The sequence below is a fragment of the Muntiacus reevesi genome, chromosome 9 (genome assembly GCF_963930625.1).
Source record: "Muntiacus reevesi chromosome 9, mMunRee1.1, whole genome shotgun sequence".
In the NCBI taxonomy this organism is placed as follows: Eukaryota; Metazoa; Chordata; class Mammalia; order Artiodactyla; family Cervidae; genus Muntiacus; species Muntiacus reevesi.
Window position 1 is genome coordinate 39,931,169 of NC_089257.1, and position 19,626 is coordinate 39,950,794.

The window sequence follows — 19,626 nt, forward strand, 5'->3', positions numbered from 1 at the left end:
TCAGTTTTTTAAAAATAAGCTATTGGCATAAATTAAAGGTACTTTTCCACTAGCCTGCCACTCTCAAAAAAGTTATAGTTATCAGCAATTTGGAAGAGCCGAAGTTCCTTTCAACATATCAATGCTTCCTGACAGAGATATGGTTTACCAGGAAAATCACTTCAAACATATATACTTGGGATGTCAAAAATATAGAATACAAACAGTTGTGAGATGCAACCAGAAAAAAGGACAGTCAGTTTATACTCAGAGAAGCATACAATATAAATTAATGAGGGTGACTCCAAAACGGACAAAACATTCCCTAACTGTTCAACCTCATTAATAACATTAAGAAGATCACAATACAGCAATGGGATTATTTCATCTTTAAAAACCCAGTTTTGAAACAGGGAATAAGACTTAACCCATTAGAAATTGGTGAAAATCCGAAGAAAAACTAAAAATATATTATTCCTTCAAAGGACATAGCTTACAGCAAAAATTTCAGGATTCTTTTTTTTCCCCCAGATAACAAACATCTCCTTATCCCTAAGTAAAAGCTTAGATAAAACCTGAATATATAAAATGGATAAAAATTTCTGTTCTGGATGGGTGCGCATTTGCATTAGCCCTGAAGGAAGAATCAGGAGTCTAAAAATCACTGTATTTCAGTAAAGCCTACAAAATAATAAAAATGCATAATTAAAGGACTTACACAAGTTGAGGGATACTCTGATGTGATAATGTCAATTTATGAAATGTGTCATATTCATGATTTGTTGTAGAAATCATAAGGAAGGTATACTGGGGGTACCATGGTAACACTGTTCTTAAAAGCTCCAAGTATGCTCAAAGAATAAGTAAAAATATATTCCTTTGAGGCCTTCTAATGAATGTCAGAATGTAATTATATATATCAGAATGTCAGAACATATTAGCTTTGGGTAGATTATTCTGTATATCTTAGTCTAACAAACTACTAAATCCCACAGAGCAGGAGAGTGGGTTTGATCCCTGGGTCGGGAAGATCCCCTGGAGAAGGTAATGGCAACCCACGCCACAATTCTTGCCTGGAGAATTCTATGGATAGAGGAGCCTGGCAGGCTACACTCCATGGGTCATAAAGAGTCAGACACAACTGAGTGACTAACACACACACATCCCCTTAAACTTCATGGAAAATATTAAAAACTAAAACTCCTTAGTAATATTACTAAGTAATTACCAAGAAAATGTCATACTACTGATATCCCTGAGAAACAGTTACTATCATTGTGAAACAAGAAACTGACCCACCCATAATTTAATGAGTGTTCCTTAATCTGAGCACACTGGGAGAAAAAAAAAATTCATGTCAAAGAATACTATAATATTTCATACTGACTGGTCACTTAAATCTAAGTGTACAAAAAATTTACATATTTGTACATTTAAAGTTTCTACAGCCTACGAGTCATGAAGTACCCAAAGGCCTATGCTACATGAAAATGTACTTCTGTTGAGGCATGAGTTTGAATCTCTTATCACTCAAAGCAAAAAGGTATATAAGAATACCCATTTAGCTAGTTGAGTTCAGTTGCTCAGTAGTGTCCAACTCTTTGCAACCCCATGGACTGCAGTACGCCAGGCTTCCCTGTCCATCACCAACTCCTGGTGTTTGCTCAAACTCATGTCCATCAAGTCAGTGATGCCATCCAACCATCTCACCCTCTGTCATCCTCTTCTCCTCCTGTCTTCAAACTTTCCCAGCATCAGGTTCTTTTCCAAGGAGTCAGCTCTTCGCATCAGATGGCCAAAGTATTGGAGTTTCAGCTTCAGCATCAGTTCTTCCAATGAACACCCAGGACTGATCTCCTTTAGGATGGACTGGTTAGATCTCCTTGCAGTCCAAGGGACTCTCAAGAGTCTTCTCCAATACCACAGTTCAAAAGCATCAATTCTTCGGTGCTCAGCTTTCTTTATAGTCCAACTCTCACATCCATACATGACTACTGGGAAAACCATAGCTCTGACTAGACAGACCTTTGTCAACAAAGTAATGTCTCTGTTTTTTAATATGCTGTCTAGGTTGGTCATAGCTTTTCTACCAAGAAGCAATTGTCTTTTAATTTCACGGCTGCAATCACCATCTGCAGTGATTTTGGAGCCCCCAAAAATAAAGTCTCTCGCTGTTTTCATTGTTTCCCCATCTATTAGCCATGAAGTGATGGGATAGGATGCCACAATATTAGCTTTTTAAATGTTGAGTTTTAAACCAACTGTTTCACTCTCCTCTTTCTCTTTCATCAAGAGGTTCTTCAGTTCTTCTTCACTTTCTGCCATAAGGGTGGTGTCACCTGCATATCAGAGGTTATTGATATTTTTCCCGGTAAGCTTGATTCCAGTTTGCACTTCATCCAGCCCAGCATTTTGCATGATGTACTCAGCATATAAGTTAAATAAGCAGGGTGACAATACACAACATTGACGTAATCCTTTCCCAATTTGGAACCAGTCTGTTGTTCCATGTCCAGTTTTAACTGTTGTTTCTTGACCTGCATACAGGTTTCTCAGGAGGCAGGTAAGGTGGTCTGGTATTCCCATCTCTTTAAGAATTTTCCACAATTTATCATGATCCACACAGTCAAAGGCTTAATGTTTCCTTCAAACATAGGAAATGTTGGTAAAGAACATTTCCAACTGCTGATGTGATAGCTGATAGCTCAGTTGTTAAAGAATTTGCCTGTAATGCAGGAGACCCCAGTTCGATTCCTGTGTCGGGAAGATTCGCTGGAGAAGGGAAAGGCTACCCACTCCAGTATTCTGGCCTGGAGAATTACATGGACTATATATAGTCCATGGGGTTGCAAAGAGTCAGACACAACTGAGTAACTTTCACTTTCCCTAAAACATAGTCCAAAGCTACAATGTTATTCTAATTGTGATATCATGCAATGCAGAATTCACTAATCAGGGTATGCATACCTAATAGTATCTAGACACATTCCTGTCAAAGACAAAAGCCTTCCTTAGCAGATGTAACCACCAAAGAATTTCAATAGTGTGTACTCAAGTGATCACAATTCTCGTTTCCCTATATCATCTAGTGGTGCTATGATTGGGGGTGTAAAGTTCTTTATTGATTGTATTTGGTTTTTAGTTTCTATGGGCAAGGCATCAATTAGGACTACGTAACAGCAATGAAAATGAGATTCACTGTCTGCGAGGCTCAACTGTTCAAGGAAAACCAAATATATTCAAACAAACAAAGACTGAGCTATTATATCACTGTGGAACAGAAGACAACAGCAACAAGAAAAAACTTACAGACCACTTTACAATCTTGTACAACAGAATAAAGTACTGCAAATCATAGTCTGCAAGACCCAGAAACCAAAGTGGAGAGAATGACAACTTCTGACCACATAAAAATAAAACTGGTACATTAAGATACCATAAACAAAATTAAATGATAAAGACAGAGTGGAAAAATCTGGTAACAGACATTATCCAAGCTTAGGTTTACAGTTCATAAACTAGAGTCAAAACTACCTTGAAAAAGCCCACACCAAAGCTTAATCTTTCCTCTGGGATTAGACAAGAACACTAATGTCAGAAGTTATATTCTGCTTAAGTTTAAGGAACACACTGTACAAAAACCACAGATTTTTAGTTTTCATTTCTTGCAAAATATATGTTGTGGAATTTGAGTAAGCTCAAAAGCTCAAAAAGTTTTCCATACAACCAAAAAGATTTAATATCCACAGTATATAAAACATTATCAAAAGTAAACAAAGATCAAATATAAATAAAGAACTGAAAGATGCAAACAGTCAGAAAACATACACAAAGGTATCCCTCACTGGTAATCAGCACAGTGCAAATTAGAACTAACACCTTTCACTATCATTCACACAAAGATGAAGAAAACAAACAATATGGAAAGGGTAAGAAAAAGGGAGCATTTTTATAAAATATGGGCAAAAATGCAAACTGGCATTCTTTGTGGAAGGCAAATTAAAATTAGCAAGACTGACCAAAATTCAAAAATATGTGTATATTCTGACAATTCCCAACTCAATCCTAGAGTAACAGTACCATACACAAAATTACATAACACAGATCTTCACTACCACACTGCTAATGAAATCAAATGATTCAAATGACCATCAGCAGGAGAAAAGTTAAATTATGGTATATGTAAATACTCATGTGTTATGTGCGTGTGTATATATATTTATGCACACAATGGAACACTTAATAGATACTTTTAAAGAAATGGGTTAGATATACATATATCAACCCAAAGAAAAAATATATGCCCAAAATGTCATGGGAAATGAAAAAAAAAAGCAGAATAAGGAAGCTGCTTTCAGTTTGAAACATTTTTGACCACAGCACATAATATGAAATACACTGAGACCCATAACACACACATACATAAAACTAAAAGTTAAATCAATATTTAACCTTGCAATATACAATGATTTTTTAATTCTAGTTCATTTTAAAGAATGCTGGTTGCAATCAAGTACATTAATATTATACCGCCTGATATATCTCAGCCTTTGGTTTAAAAAACATTGGTGTAGGACATGGTTTCCTTTCAAGAATATCACAAAAATTCTCTATATAAAACACATACAACATACAAACATACATGTGTGTATATACATATATGGAAAGTGTATATAAAGAAGTCTGACAATATACACGTCTAACTTTGAATAGCTGTTACTTCACTATTGAAAAGTGAGGGCTTTTCATGTTAGTTCTGTTACTGACTTTTTAAGACCTTCTATCTTTTATTTTAAAAAGAAAACAAAGGGAAACAGTTCAGGGAGTACAAAATGAGGTTCTATTAAAAGGAGATTACAGATAACGACAATGGGGCAGAGAACACAGAAATAAATGGTTTGGAACTAAATGACTCACCTATGCTCAGATGAATTGGGGAGGTACTCAAAACTATATGCTTAAATTACCCTGTAAGCACTTACTCATTTTATGACCATCACCCTCTCCAACTGTTTAAAACAGCTGGGCAGGTAGAAGGAACAACGTCTTCAAAAGCGTTGAAAAATAATTATCAATGGCAAGAATGGAGACAAAGGCTTGACATTTTAGCTCTATAACAAAGTGAGAAGAATGGAAAAGCATGCACAGACTTTGCAAAACCTCAATCTAAATGTTAATTACTTTAGCATGTGCCCTTACTGCTGCATTATTATTAGGGTAATAAAGCTTACTTAACTAACGGTTCAGGGTCTCAGGGACTTGCCATCATACTGACAGGTCTCACATTAAGTACTGAAAATCCCAGGGAGACCAGGACTATCAGAGAACATTTTGTAGAAAAGGAATGAATATATAGCTTCTAAGATAAATGAGCCGGTGTTTTAAAGCCTGGTAAAGCATATGGGAATGTTTTATAAATCTGTTTGTGAAAATGAAAATCTATAGGCCTCTTCTTTTCATACATATGATCAAACTGAAGTCTTAAGTTCCAACAGCTAGAAAGCCAAGTTGTATCACTTGCTAAGTCTCACGGTATAATTCCTTACCTGTTCCAAATCCTGCACCAAGCCCCGTTCCCAGAGTGCCAGGTCCTGGTTTACTTCCAAAAATACTATTCCCACTAGTATTTGTGCCGAATCCTAGAAGGACAAAAGAGTGAGTACACTGTACTTTAACACAATTCTCAATTTCCTATACAAGGGAATTTAAAACAAAGCAGTCTGACCGTTGGTTTTGCATCCTTTCATTTTTTGACACTTAGAAATCCTAAATGGCAGGCTAATTTAACTTAAAAAAAATTTTTTTATAACCATAAATAGGAAAGACTGTGGGGATCTATTTACTTAATTACATTTTAGACTTAATTCAGTATAGGATAATACCCAATATTAAAGCAAAGTGATTGTGCTTGAGCTTGCGGAACATTCCCTTTGTAAGACTCAAAGCCTCCATTGTTCTTTATAAACTTAGTTAATTTATTTGGCTGCCTCAGGTCTCAGGTGCAGCTTGCCATGTGGGATTCTTAGCTCCCTGACCACAGACCAAACCCGCATCCCTGGACCACAAGAAAAGTCCTCTCAAAGCCTCCATTCTATGCTTCATGCTTAATTAATAGAAGAAAAATAATTCCCTCAAATTTTCACTGAAAAATAAGACAGTCAACCAAGACACTTCACTGAACCTAAAGATTCTTGCTAAGTGAAGATTGCCTATAAAAATCTCTACAGCAGGCTTTGTTTTGAATAGATGGACCTTGTATGAATAGTAATGTGTAGCTGTAATCACACATTGAGAAGCTTTAATGGCGTCAAATTCAATCAACTTATAGGAGCACACAAGGACTCAGCTAGCTAATAGTAAAAAAAAAAAGATAATGAATAATATCTATGAATAACTTTGAGTTGAATTATTTCATTGTCAGAGGTGATGGAGAGTTGAACAAAACCATCCTTTCATTGTGATCCATTGTTTACAGAAAATCCTGTGATTCCCTTCTAAAATCCACAGGTCTCCCCACAAAGGCACGTACATCACATCACTCTACTGCTGCTATTATTTCTCTTTTGTTCACGTATGTCCACACTTTCTGTGCTCCTTTTGGAGCTAAACATCAACAAAACAGCTAACGAACATACCATTAATTTCTTTTGATAAGAGGGAAAAACTAATCACTGGCCAGCAAATTCTGTTTGTGAAACATTTGAAGTCTTTTATAAAGGTATCATGGAGGTGAACAAGTTCAAACATATTAGAATAAAGTGTTTTGGAATATATATCAGTGTCACCAGCTAAGAATATTTTACTGTGTCATGCCAGTTTTGAATTTACATCTAAATTAAAAATGCTAAGAAAAAAAGTTTAAACAGTTAAAAACATATTACTAAAGACATTTAAAAATCCAAGCAAGTAATCTGACATACTTCTAATATATTTAATTCATGCATTCATTAAATCTTTTCAATTGTCTTAATAGCTATGCCACAAAATGGAGGACTGTCTGCTCAAGCACAATCAATTTTCTTTAAAGAAAAACAAAACAAAACAAAACAAAAAAACCTGAATATATACTGGAGATGTTCTTTGTTTTTCTGAGTTAAAATTTTACCAAAAAAGATCTTCCAGTCCCACAGCAGAAAACAAGATACTCGTGAACTACCTCAAACCCACAGGAGGGAAATAAGTCCCAACTTACACTGTTTATACCACACATTTCCAGATTCTCACTGACAAAAGCTTATCAACTCAGTTATTTCAAAACAACTTTAAGTTAAAACTAAGAACAATTAATCAACAATCAGTTAATTTACAACAGAAGAGCCAAGAATATACAATAAAGAAAGGACAGTCTCTTCAATTAATGGCAGTGGGGAAATTGGACAATCACACATAAGGGAATAAAACTGGACCATTATCTTACACCATAAACAAAATGGATTAAAGGCCTGAACACAAGATCTGAAATAATAAAATTCCTAGAAGGAAGCATAGCGGGTAAGTTCCTCTATATCTGTCTTGGTCATGATTTTTGGATCTGACACTAAAAGCAAAGGCAACAAAAGAAAAATAAGTAAGTGGGACTATAATTAAAAAGCTTCTGCACAGAAAAGGAAACCACAACAAAATGTAAAGGCAATCTAATGAACAGGAGAAAATATCTGCACATCATATATATGATACGTGGCTAAAATTCAAACTACATAAAGAATTCATACAACTTAATGGCAAAAAACAATCCAATTAAAAAAATGCAAGGAGGACAGGAACAGACGTCTTTCTAAATACCACATACAGATGACCAACAGGTACATGAGAAGATGCTTAACATAGCTAATCACCAGTGAAATGCAAATCAAAGCCAACAACATCACCTCACTGTTGTCAAAATGACTACTACCTAAAAAGACAACAAATAATAAGTGCTGGTGAGAATGTGGAGGAAAGGTGGACCCTTCTTACAATGTTGGTGGGAATGAATGGTGCAGCCATGATGGAAAACAGTATAGTATGGAAGGTCCTCAAAAAAAAAAATAGAACTACCATACAATTCAGCAATTTCACTCCTGGGCACATACCCAAAGAAAACAAAAACACTATTTTGAAAAGAAATATGTACCTCAATATTTGCAGCAGCATTATTTACTATAGCCAAGATATGGAAGCAATTTAAGTGTATATCAATGGATGAATGGGTAAAGAAAACATGGTATATATGTGTAACAAAATATTGCTTAGCCACAAAATACAAAGGAAACTTTGCATCTGTGTAACATGGAGAGACCTTATGGGCATAATGCTATGTGAATTAAGCAAGGCAAAGAAAATAAAATACAAATAAGTGACACAAGACAAAGACAAGTGTTCTCACTTATTTGTGGAATGTTAAAAAACAAAATCACCACCAGGAAAAATAAGCTCACCAATACAGAGAACAGATCAGTGGTTGCAGAGGCAGAGGGTGGGTGATAGGCAAAATGGGTGAAAGAGAATCAAAAGGGGCAAATTTAGAGCTACAAAATAATTCCTGGGATTTTAAGACATAGCATGCTGACTATAGTTAAAAATACTGCACTGCATATCTGAAAGTTGCTAACAGAGTAGGTATACATGGTTTTTCCAGTAGTCATGTATGGATGTGAGAGTTGAACTATTAAGAATGCTGAGCGCCCAAGAATTGATGCTTTTGAACTGTGGTATTGGAGAAGACTCTCGAGAGTCCCTTGGACTGCAAGGAGATCCAACCAGTCCACCCTAAAGGAAATCGGTCCTGAATATTCACTGGAGGACTGATGTTGAAGCTGAAACTCCAATACTTTGACCATCTGATGCAAAGAACTTGATTCATTGGAAAAGACCCTGATGCTGGGAAAGACTGAAGGCGGGAGAAGGGGACGACAGAGGATGAGACGGTTGGAGGGCATCACTGACTCAATGGACATGAGTCTGAGTAAACTCTGGGAGTTGGTGATGGACAGGGAGGCCTGACGTGCTGCAGCCCGTGGGGTTGCAAAGAGTCGGACACGACTGAGTGACTGAACTGAAGTGAGTAGGAGATCTTAGAATTTTCATCACAAGAAAAAAAATTTCTATTGATGATGATAAACATTTCACAATATATACAAATATCTGACCATTACATTGAACATCTGAAATGTAATGTCAGTTCAGTCGCTCACTTGTGTCTGACTCTCTGCCACCCCATGAATCGCAGCATGCCAGGCCTCCCAATGTAATGTCAAGTATGTATCAATTTTTTAAAAAGATTAAAGATCAATAATCAAAAGATCTTCAACCTCTCTCAACTGCTGCTCACCAGTGCTGACATCCTGCCTGTAATTTCTCTCCTAAAACAATTGTATTCTATTCCTTTCATTCAGAAACTGACACTGTCATATACTCAATCTTAAACTAGTCCTTGTTAGGAATAATTACTAAGAAAAGGAACAGATGACTCTAAAGAATGACTTAAGGGTGTGGCAACATCAATTGTAGCAAGTATTCCAACCTTTTCAACTCTGGATTTATCATTACCATAATGAAATACAATCCCATACTGGGTAACATGCAACTAACAATGAAGTAACAATGCTACAAATCTTTGTGCAACCTTATTCCATTTCCAGGTTTGTTATATGACTTATTTCCAAATCAGAAGAATATCTCTGCCCACAACATCAAATTGACAGCTTTGCAAGACAAGAGAAACATCAAAGAAAGTCTCACTTAGATCTGGATCCCTCTAGGGTGGTAATGGAATGATTAAGTTCACCCAAGAGTAAAACAAAACCTGTCGCCCAGCAATCTGTATTCCTTGGGAGTCTCTCCTCTCAGGGCTTCTTCATGAATACTCTCAGTGAGCTCCTACTCTACGCCAGGCACTAGGTCAGCATTAAGGATTTAAAAAGAAAAGGACAATTTAGCACATAAGTTAGTGAGGCACATCAAATAAAGATGAGTTTTCATTTCCAAATCAAGTAGTCTACACAAATACCTTGTCAGAAAATATATTTACTTCTGAACATCAAGTGTGCTACCAAAAAACAAGCCTTTTCAAAGGGAACAAAATTACCTCTTAAGGGGGAGGAAAAAATCACAGATATAAAATAGTTTATGCAGTTGGGGTGGGAGGGAGGTTCAAGAGGGAGGGCATATATATCTACAAGTGATTCAAGTTGTTGTATGGCAGAAACCAACACAACATTGTAAAGCAATTATCCTCAATTAAAAATGGTTTATGGTCTTCCAAAGAGCCACAGTACATAAACAGATTATACAGTATATACCTCGTATTAAAATTTCATTAAGTGAGAAGATGATTAATAAGGGGGAAAAACGTCTACAAAGGATCCCTGGGGAAAAGGGAGTGACAGTGATTTTAAAAGGCTGAAAAACACTGATTTAACCCTTAAGTATCTTTCTCATCTTATTTCATAGCTAAGAAACAAATACACAAAACTGATATCCATGCTAACCAAGTCCACTGTCTCAAGACCATTCTTTATTCATAGAGTACAGATAAAAAGGTAGAAAGTCTACAGGTAGAATGATAAACATTACTAGGAGTGAATGAACAACTTCACTCTTCACTTTATAACAATGAAAGGGGTTCTAAAAATCAAATCAAATATTAATACATTAATTTAAGAACTGGTACCTGATAAAGATTTATCTATCCCCTTCACATAGTTCCTCTTTCCATGAAAACATATACCATTCCAATGGATATTTAATGCAGCCTCTTTTTCCAGTACAAGATCATTTAAAAAACTCACTGAAAAAATTTAACTGCTGACTTAAGGCAAATAACCATTAACCAGTTTACTCATCTCCCACAAAATATCCAGAGCCTAATGTTATGTCTGGTACATGAAATACTTTAAAGAAGTATTTCAATCACTATTTCCTTTGGTAAAGAAATGAACTTTCCAAGACTGATTTAACTCAAAATATGATGAATCTGCTTGAAAACTTACTTAGGTAGTTATAGTTAAAATAATAGAAATGTTTCTATTAAACAAATTAAAAAATTTCCAGCATGTCTCTGAAGAGTAGTTTAAGGTTCGTTTTTCTGTCATTTAATTTTACCTGCTATTGTCCAATTTTTTCCCCAATGAATATGTATTCAAAATAAAACATTTTTACCAACTATAGAAAAACTACTGAACAATCCCTCAAATCAGAAAGGCTTTAACTTTCAATAAGAATCATCAAATCTCAAAAAACAACAAAACACAAAACAACAACAACAACAAAAAGTTTAAAAAGGAATCATCAAATCTCATCTGTTCACTACTTCCCTGTGTGAAAGAACTTGGTCTAAAACAATGTGTTATCTCAACCAAATGTGCTTCACTTTTTGTTTCTCAATTATTGATGAGGTAATCCAATGAAAATGTTTTCTTATTTTGAAAATAATCAACCTCCATTAGAGAACCAACATTCTGCAAGATACCTCTAACTGCACCTGTTAAATACTGCATTTTATCCAAAGCAGGGAATCAAAAGAATATAAATTAGTTAAGGCAATTTATATCTCTTCTAGGCATCTTAACCCAAGTCCTTGAGTTTAAACTTTTCCCTCTGGTAATCTCCTATCAAGTCAGAGCTTACCTGTGAATTTTAAAATATTCCCAATAATATGAATCAGGAGAATGATGTGTGGTATAGTCAGTGTAACTTTAAGAGAGTCAAACCTGCTTTTTGTATGTACCAAAATTGGAAGTGTTTGTATTGGTTCCTAAAGTCAGGGTTGGTTTGTTACCAAAGAGCCCGCCACTCGTTGTACCAAATGAAGGAGCACTGGTTGTGCTGGTTCCAAACGTAGTAAGCTTGTTATTTCCAAACAGGGTCTAAAAAGAACACAACACAGGACAATTTTAAGTAGTATGTAAGACATACTCTAAACAGTAAATAGATAAATCAGGTATATTGGACTGGGTGTGTGGTAAGGGAGAGAAGATGTCATAATTTTTATGAAAAAGGTATGAATAAGGATGAATAACGACTCTTAGAAAAGTATCTAATCTGAGCAAGATTAACAAGACAGAATGCTCCTAGCCTGAGAAGTTAATGATAACACCTCACCAAATGTAGTATTTCAGTAAGACAAAGAAAAAAATAACAAGGCAATCAAATTATTTTTTACCTGGTAACAAAAATGTTATCATGTATTGAATATGCCAGCAGAAAGAGTTACAGTAAAAAATTTAAACAAGCTGCAACATGGATGAACCTTGAAAACATTATGCTAAGTAAAAGAAATCAGTCACCAAAGATGTGATTCCATTTACATGAAATATACAGAATAGGTAAATACATACACAGCTGATCTGAACTGACGGGGGGGAAAATGAGAAGTGACTATTAATGGGGATGACGTTTCTTTTTAGGGTGACAAATATGTTCTAAAATTGATTATGGTGATAGTTGCACAATCTGTGAATAAGCTAGAAACCACAAAATTTTAAACTTCAAAAGGGTGAATTGTACGGCAAGTGGATTACACCCCAATAAAATTGTTAAAAAAAAATAAGAACTTTCTGAAGTGTTTTTTAAAGATAATTTTCTCAATTTCTCACCTCAAAAAAGATATAACAGATTTCAACCTCCATGAAAACCACCACATGATTTGGTGATTTTTTTTAAAACTATAGAGTCCAAAGCTTATTGTAATGGACAAATGTAGACACCAAGTTTCTTTAAAAGGTATTTACTATTGTTTTTTAAGTCAAGTGTACTCCTAAATAGTAACGTTTTCCTTAAATGACGTAACAAGAAAAAAAAAAATTCAGTTAACCCTCCAGCAGCATGAAAACCTTAAGAATAAAATTTTAGTAACTTGATCAACACCAAAAATATGTAATTAACAAATATGATACCAACTTATAACCCAAAACAGAAGGTAGAAATAGGAATTTAAAATGATCTGATTTTAAGGGCAAAAGCATCTCAACTTAGACTCAACAATTTAGCCAATGGGAGTGGTTAGTTCAGGAGACAAAGAAGTTTCAAAAAGAACCTCCTTTCTGAAAAGAAACCAATTATAAAGTTATCTATTTTCTGGTACTAAATAGCTTTCAGTTACTATCAGTATCAAATCATACAATATTACTCCTCCCAAATGCTCAAAAGACAGATTTTGCTTTTCTTAAATTCAGCATTCCATTTTTTTTTATTTTGTGGGTTTTTTTTGTTTTTTGGCTGTGCCATGTGGCTTATGGGATCTTAGTTCCACAACAAGGGATTGAATCCCCGGGCAGTGAAACCGAGTCTTAACCAATGGACCACCAGGAAATTCCCAAAAGACAAATTTTTCTCAGAAATGCCTTTAGCAGCTTTATATACATCTTCAAATTACAGCGAAATGTAAAAACCTACCGAACCAACAGCACCAAATCCAGTATTGGTCTGCCCAAAGAGACTAGCTCCTGTTCCAAATGCTGTCCCAGTGCTGGTGTTTGTAGCTGTCCCAAAAAGACCTCCTGGCTGTGAGGCTTGGGTTACTCCAAATAGACCCTGAAAAAGGTGATCTAGATTACAAGATATCCTAAAATAGCCAGTTCTCTTTAGAATATTGATTGATAATAGCTGCCATTTTTCCAAGTTTATATGACAAATACATAACAACCTCATTACTTAGTTCTACAGATAAGACCTGTTTCCTTACCATGGTGTTGGTGCTTGGCTGTCCTAGTGTGCTGGTACTACCAAAGGAAAAACCAGTGGTCTGAGTGGTTGTGGGCTGGGCAAATGGTTTGCTGAAGAGGCTGGTAGTTTGATTCTGCTGGCCAAAGAGACCACCAGGATTTGTTCCAAATCCAGTTGTACCTTTCAAGAAAAATAAGAAAAAATAAATGGGAGGGTTGGGGGGCTGGGCAGAATGCCAAGCCTCATAGTATCTAGTTTCTGCAATAGTTTGTTATTGATTACATACCTAAATTACCCTACATTCATTTACTACTCAAACTGGATAACCACTTCATTTTTCATCCTCCTTCACCTAATTCCAGGTTTGGCTCAGACTAATTTCCTACCATAATACTCTGATCTTAAGAACCCAGTCTGGGCTAAGTAACCTTCCTTTGTGAGCTGACAGCTTTTTGTCTCTTTTACAAAGATAACACACTACACTTAAAATGTATGTGGGTACTTTAACCTTGTTGGAGTTTTTCTTCAGAACAGGGGCTTTCTCTTTATAGCAATGTATCCAGCATAGGATACAACACAATAGTAGCACTTAATGAATATGTGACTAATCTAAATCAAAGAATACCAAAACTACAAAGAATACAAATGACACTTAAATATGTATTCATTTGTATATGTATCTCTATAGAAGAATATCTGCTTGTTTCTACAGAGCAAATTGGTGGCTAGAGGTGAAAAAAGATGTTTGGTGATGTACTTTTTGTATTTTTTGAATTTTATATCATATATATGTATTAACTTTCACAAAGGTAATACTTTTATTAAGTAATTTAGTAACCATCCTAGACTTCCCTCTTTCATATCCCACATCAAATCAATTCATAAATAAATCTCATCAGCTCTACATTCAAACTTGTTTCAGAATCTGACATTTTTACCAATCATCACAGCACCCTTCTCTTCAAGTCACCATCACCTTTCATGTGGATAGGGCAACAGCGTTTCTAACTGACTTGTTTCCACCTTTGCCCCCATTCAACATGCTTAATACAGCAGCCTTCAGAATGATCCTTTATTCATAATCATACTCTTTACCTGAACCCTCTAATGGCTTCCAGACTCAATAATTCAAATCTTGACACTGGCCCACAAAGCCCTATGAAGTTCCTTACATTCTCCAGTACTTCCCCTTGTCCTCTCCTATTTGACAAAAACTCAGGATTTTTATACTTCTAGTTTCCTCTGGCTGGAATTCCCCCAGAAATCTGTATAGCTTTATCTTTCATCTTCTTCAGACAAGTCACTGATCAAACTTCACCTATCAGTGAAGCCCTTCTTAACCATATACACTTAATACTATTATTTCTCCCCACCCATATAGACATATCAGGTTATTTCCTATTCTTTAGGACCCCTGAATCATTTTTCTCCATAGCACTTAAACAAAAAATGACAATTATGTATTACTTTTAGTTGTCCATCCCTCCTAAAAAGGGCCCAATATGATGTTAAGTGCTTACTAGTTCCAAAGGCTGTTTTGTTCTGACCGTAAGCAAAGCCTGAATTCGTTGTGGAAGAGCTGAAGAGTCCTGTCGCACTGGAGGTGGCTGGAGAAGACCCAAACAAGCCAGTTGTGGTACCTGCTCCCACCTGGTTCTGTGGGCCTTTCCGGTTGGCCTGATAATCCTCTAAACGAAGCTCCTAGAGTAAGGGAAAACATTTTCCAAATCTATACACAGTCAAAAAAATTATTTAGGAGACTAAAGACTCGAATTTAGTATTCAATTTCTATGTTCAAATAGGAACCAGGATTTAAAAAACAGAAAACTATGGAATGGTTAACTTATTATAGAAAAATATTTTCAGTGGCGTATAAGGACATTAAAATCCATACCATAATTACCATGAAAACTACAGGCTAAACAACCAACCACATCTTAATTTCAATTTTCTTTTATAGACAATAATACTTTCATTTAGATGATAATCCTATCTACTTACAGCCCAAATGTGAAGATTAGCTGATTAAAAGATGGAGGATACTGAGAAATTCAGAAAACTTAGGAAAAGAAGCAACAAAGTTTAACAGTTCTGTCTCACAAGTTAAGTGTGTTTCTGTATACTTCAAAGAAGCAAGCACAATTTGGGATGCAGAAGACAATCAGAGATGACAGTTAAAATGTACAACAAACAATTACACAGCCAGAATGAACAACCTTATGCAACACGGATAAACCGCACAATCTTGACAGACACACTTAAGAGCACACAAGATCCCATTTATGTACAGTTCAAAAATGGGCAAAACATGGGCAGTCAGGATAGTGGTTACCTCTGGGAGGGGAGGACGGTGACTTCTGGCAGGGCCAAAGGGGACATTAGGGATGCTGGTAATGATCTGTGTCTTGATTTGGAGCCCGATTACATGAATGTATTCACTTAGTAAAACTTACTATGCTACATACTTATGAATTTGCATGAGTTTACTAAAAACACATGCATGTGCATACACTGCCCAGAGTAGTATGAGGAACCAATCAGAGTAGACTATTATACTGGTACATACAAGCTGAATATCATCCTTGTTTAAAATAACTGATAAATAATATATTAATTTAAAAAAACTGGTTAATGTTAGTTTTTTACATAAATCCTAAAACATAATCAGAAACATTTAAAAAAGCTGCTCCCTAATAGAATCAAAAGGTTAGGGTGATAATCTTTAATGCATTTTACTGACCTCTAGTGACTTGCTTTCATATTCTTTCATAGCAGTAATACACTGGTGCTTGGTACTGATGTTAGTGCTCACTCCAGCTTTAACCATAGTATCCGTACCAGTTAGAGGCTGCAAAGAAAGATAAAGGTAAATCTGAAAGTCTAAACCAGATGTTTAAGTTCAAGCTTTATAACCCTACTGTCTCAGACACAATTCTTCAACTACTGAACTCTATAACCAGTCCCCTAGGTCTTTTACTGAACAAGACAGTTTTAACAGTGCTTGATTAAATACTTTGCATTTCTAATCTCACCTTTTATTAAGATTATTGTGTAAGTCAATCTCAGTAACCGTTATCAAAAATTCAGAGAATAAAAAACAACAACAAAAACAACCCAGAGATTAATCCCATAACCAAGCCATCCAATTATCTACTAAAATACACTTAATAATATATGCATAAAGAAAGCTTTATCCAATTTACCCAATATATACATTTAACCTCTATCTCTTGAGTTCTAAATCCTATTCTGCTCTGAAGTGTCTGCTTTACGACTACTGTTGCATTTAAGAAATATGGAAGCCTGGCTTTTCCTCCTATAAGCTTATGAGGCGAAAGTACTAGTAACTAAAGATTCCTACTTGTAATGTCAGTCTCCTCAATTACTGTACTTTCCAAGAGACAACAGACAATATTTTTCACTATCATTTACATTTAACTTTAAATTCAAGATTCTAACTTCAGCAATATGAATTCACTACTTTGTCTAAGAAATTCTTTATTTTCTGGAGTAAATTTTAACAACTTTTTCCAATCCCTATTTTTGACAGAGATTTCCATTAGGCTAACTGCACTGCCAGCCTATCCTAAGTATCTCCCAAGCAATCACATCAAGTGGTAATCCATAGATTTTCATAAACAAAATCTTTCATTTCTCTATCCAAATTATTCATTTCTCTATCCAAATTCTCTCAAAAAAGCTGAAGAAAACACTAAACTCTATTGCCTCAATCTGCCATTTCACCAACAAAAATTTTATTTCTAATTGGCACATAGAACACTGAGATATACCATATAGCTCCTTAAAGAGTCCTTATTTTCAGTGATTTTTTACAATTCGCCCTATCATTCTTTATTTCTATAAAGAATATCTGACCATTCAAAGGTCAATTATGAACACTGCAAATACAAGTTGAACCTTGTACTAGTTTTTTCCCCTTTTTGGCCATGGAGTGGTTTGCAGAATCTCAGTTCCCTGACCAGGGACTGAAGCCAGGCCATGACAGTGAAAACCTGGAATCCTAACCACTAAGCCATCAGGGAACTCCTGATGCTAGCTACTTTAATCAACTTTATAAATACAAATTTAACCAGTTTGATTATAATTCAAATATAAACTATAATCTAGATTTATGTTTCATGATTTTTCCTGTCTTGCTGTTTAGTCGCTAAGTCACACCAGAGTCTCTTGGGAACCCACGGACTGTAGCCCACCAGGCTCCTCTGTCCATGGGATTTACAACTATTACCAGATACTGTCCTTAACACATTTCAGGAAGAGTGAGACTAACCTATGCATAACTGGAAAGAGAGGAAACTTTATAATTCATCCTGCAAAAAAATATACAGGAGACAAAAATACTCTACAAAGACTGGAAAATACTTACGTTAAACTTAATAGTAGTCCCAGTAGGAGCAGCTGTAAAACTACTTGGCCCAAAGAGAGAGCCAGATGTGCTACCAAAAGGATTAGAGGTGGTATTTGTAGTTCCAAAAAGTCCCCCACTGCTGGTACTTGTTCCAAAATCTATAAATTATAAAGAAAAATGGGACAGTAACAGTAAAGAATTTAAGAATCTGTAAGCTACCTTGGAATTGGGCTGTGGCATTAGAACAGCATTACTTTCAAATCTCTCAAGCAAGTACCTTCAAGAGATATTGTGCGTGCACGCTCACACACACAGAGTTAGTTTTAGGCTCAAAACTCTGAAGTAAAACAAAATCTGAATTGTTTAGTCAGCTAAGTGTCCATAAAGGCCTTCGTGGGCATACTCACACAACAAGCTGAAAGAAACAATACTCTGTTTCATCAAATATTTTATCTCATTTCTCTTGGTAAGACCATAAGCTGAATGAACTTGTCTTCTTGACAATATCTTATCACAACATTGAAACATACAAATGGTCCAATTAGGGTAATCAAACATAAGTTAATACAAAATTTCACCCAGAAAAATAATTTAGAAAAATTAGTACGCATGTTGATCATCTACAGAAGTAAATCTACTTTTCCAAAAAGCTGAGTTTTAAATAATTACATAACAGAGAATGTAACTGCTATCTAAGGAATATATTTTTCTAAATATAAAATACTACTTCTGCACTGGGATGACCCAGAGGGATGGGATGCGGAGGGAGGTGGAAGGGGGGTTCAGGATGGGGAACACATGTAAATCCATGACTGATTCATGTCAATGTATGGCAAAAACCACTACAATATTGTAAAGTAATTAGCCTCCAACTAATAAAAATAATTGGGAAAAAAAAATACTACTTCTAAAGAAATTATACACATGGTACCAGAAACAGCAGTAAGCAATACAAAGTTATCTGCCAATACAGTAACATCCTAACATCAAGTTAAGAGGAATGTGATTTCTCACAGCAGTCAACTATTTCTTTTCTAAAAACATGTCCTAAGTAAAAAAAAATAAATAAATAAAAATAAAAATAAAAACATGTCCTAAAACATAGTTTAAAGTAAACAGGCACATCTCTTTTGAATGAGTATTTTAGAATGCATTTTATACCCTCATGGTTAGGTATTTCAACATCCCCTCAAAGAACTTTCCCTTTATAAAATAATGATAGCTGATTAACTTACTCATTCTGCCATACTAGTGGCAGAATGGCATCAACTCACAGGGCACACCTGTGCTACTAGCAGCGTTTTTGCCTCAAAGAACTGTGTGAAGTATCCCTGGGCCACATTTAGACTTAAAATGAAAGAAGCCACCAATTAAATACATTGCCCATGGCTAAGGAATGGAGACGTAACTATGTCACATCCAGTACTTATCATTTCTGCATTAGTCTCTTCAAACCAGAAGTGAAACAAAGGAAGAAGGTGCCCCTGCTGTATATTATGGTTGACTACACACATTCTCCTTGAAATTCTTCCTTCTTGATACCTATGAAGTACTCTGACCTGGCCTTTCATCTTATTCTCTGGTCATTCTTTATCAGGTGCCTCTTCCTCCGCATATTCCTTAAATACCAGTCC

At 35.5% G+C, this 19,626-nt stretch overlaps 1 protein-coding gene across 3 annotated transcripts in view; it reads right to left on the reverse strand.

Moving 5' to 3' along the window:
• NUP98 (nucleoporin 98 and 96 precursor) overlaps nt 1-19,626 on the reverse strand; it is an 87,035-nt gene that overhangs the window by 52,951 nt on the left and 14,458 nt on the right. The window contains exons 5-11 of one of the 3 annotated variants that reach the window (XM_065945635.1): nt 18,011-18,150; nt 16,364-16,471; nt 15,144-15,324; nt 13,643-13,803; nt 13,354-13,491; nt 11,687-11,825; nt 5,526-5,618 (exon numbers count right to left, since the gene is read on the reverse strand). In XM_065945635.1, coding sequence (XP_065801707.1) covers nt 5,526-5,618; nt 11,687-11,825; nt 13,354-13,491; nt 13,643-13,803; nt 15,144-15,324; nt 16,364-16,471; nt 18,011-18,150 — 960 coding nt within the window. The remainder of the gene's footprint in view (nt 1-5,525; nt 5,619-11,686; nt 11,826-13,353; nt 13,492-13,642; nt 13,804-15,143; nt 15,325-16,363; nt 16,472-18,010; nt 18,151-19,626) is intronic. The other 2 variants (XM_065945637.1, XM_065945636.1) reach the window with 2 other exon arrangements.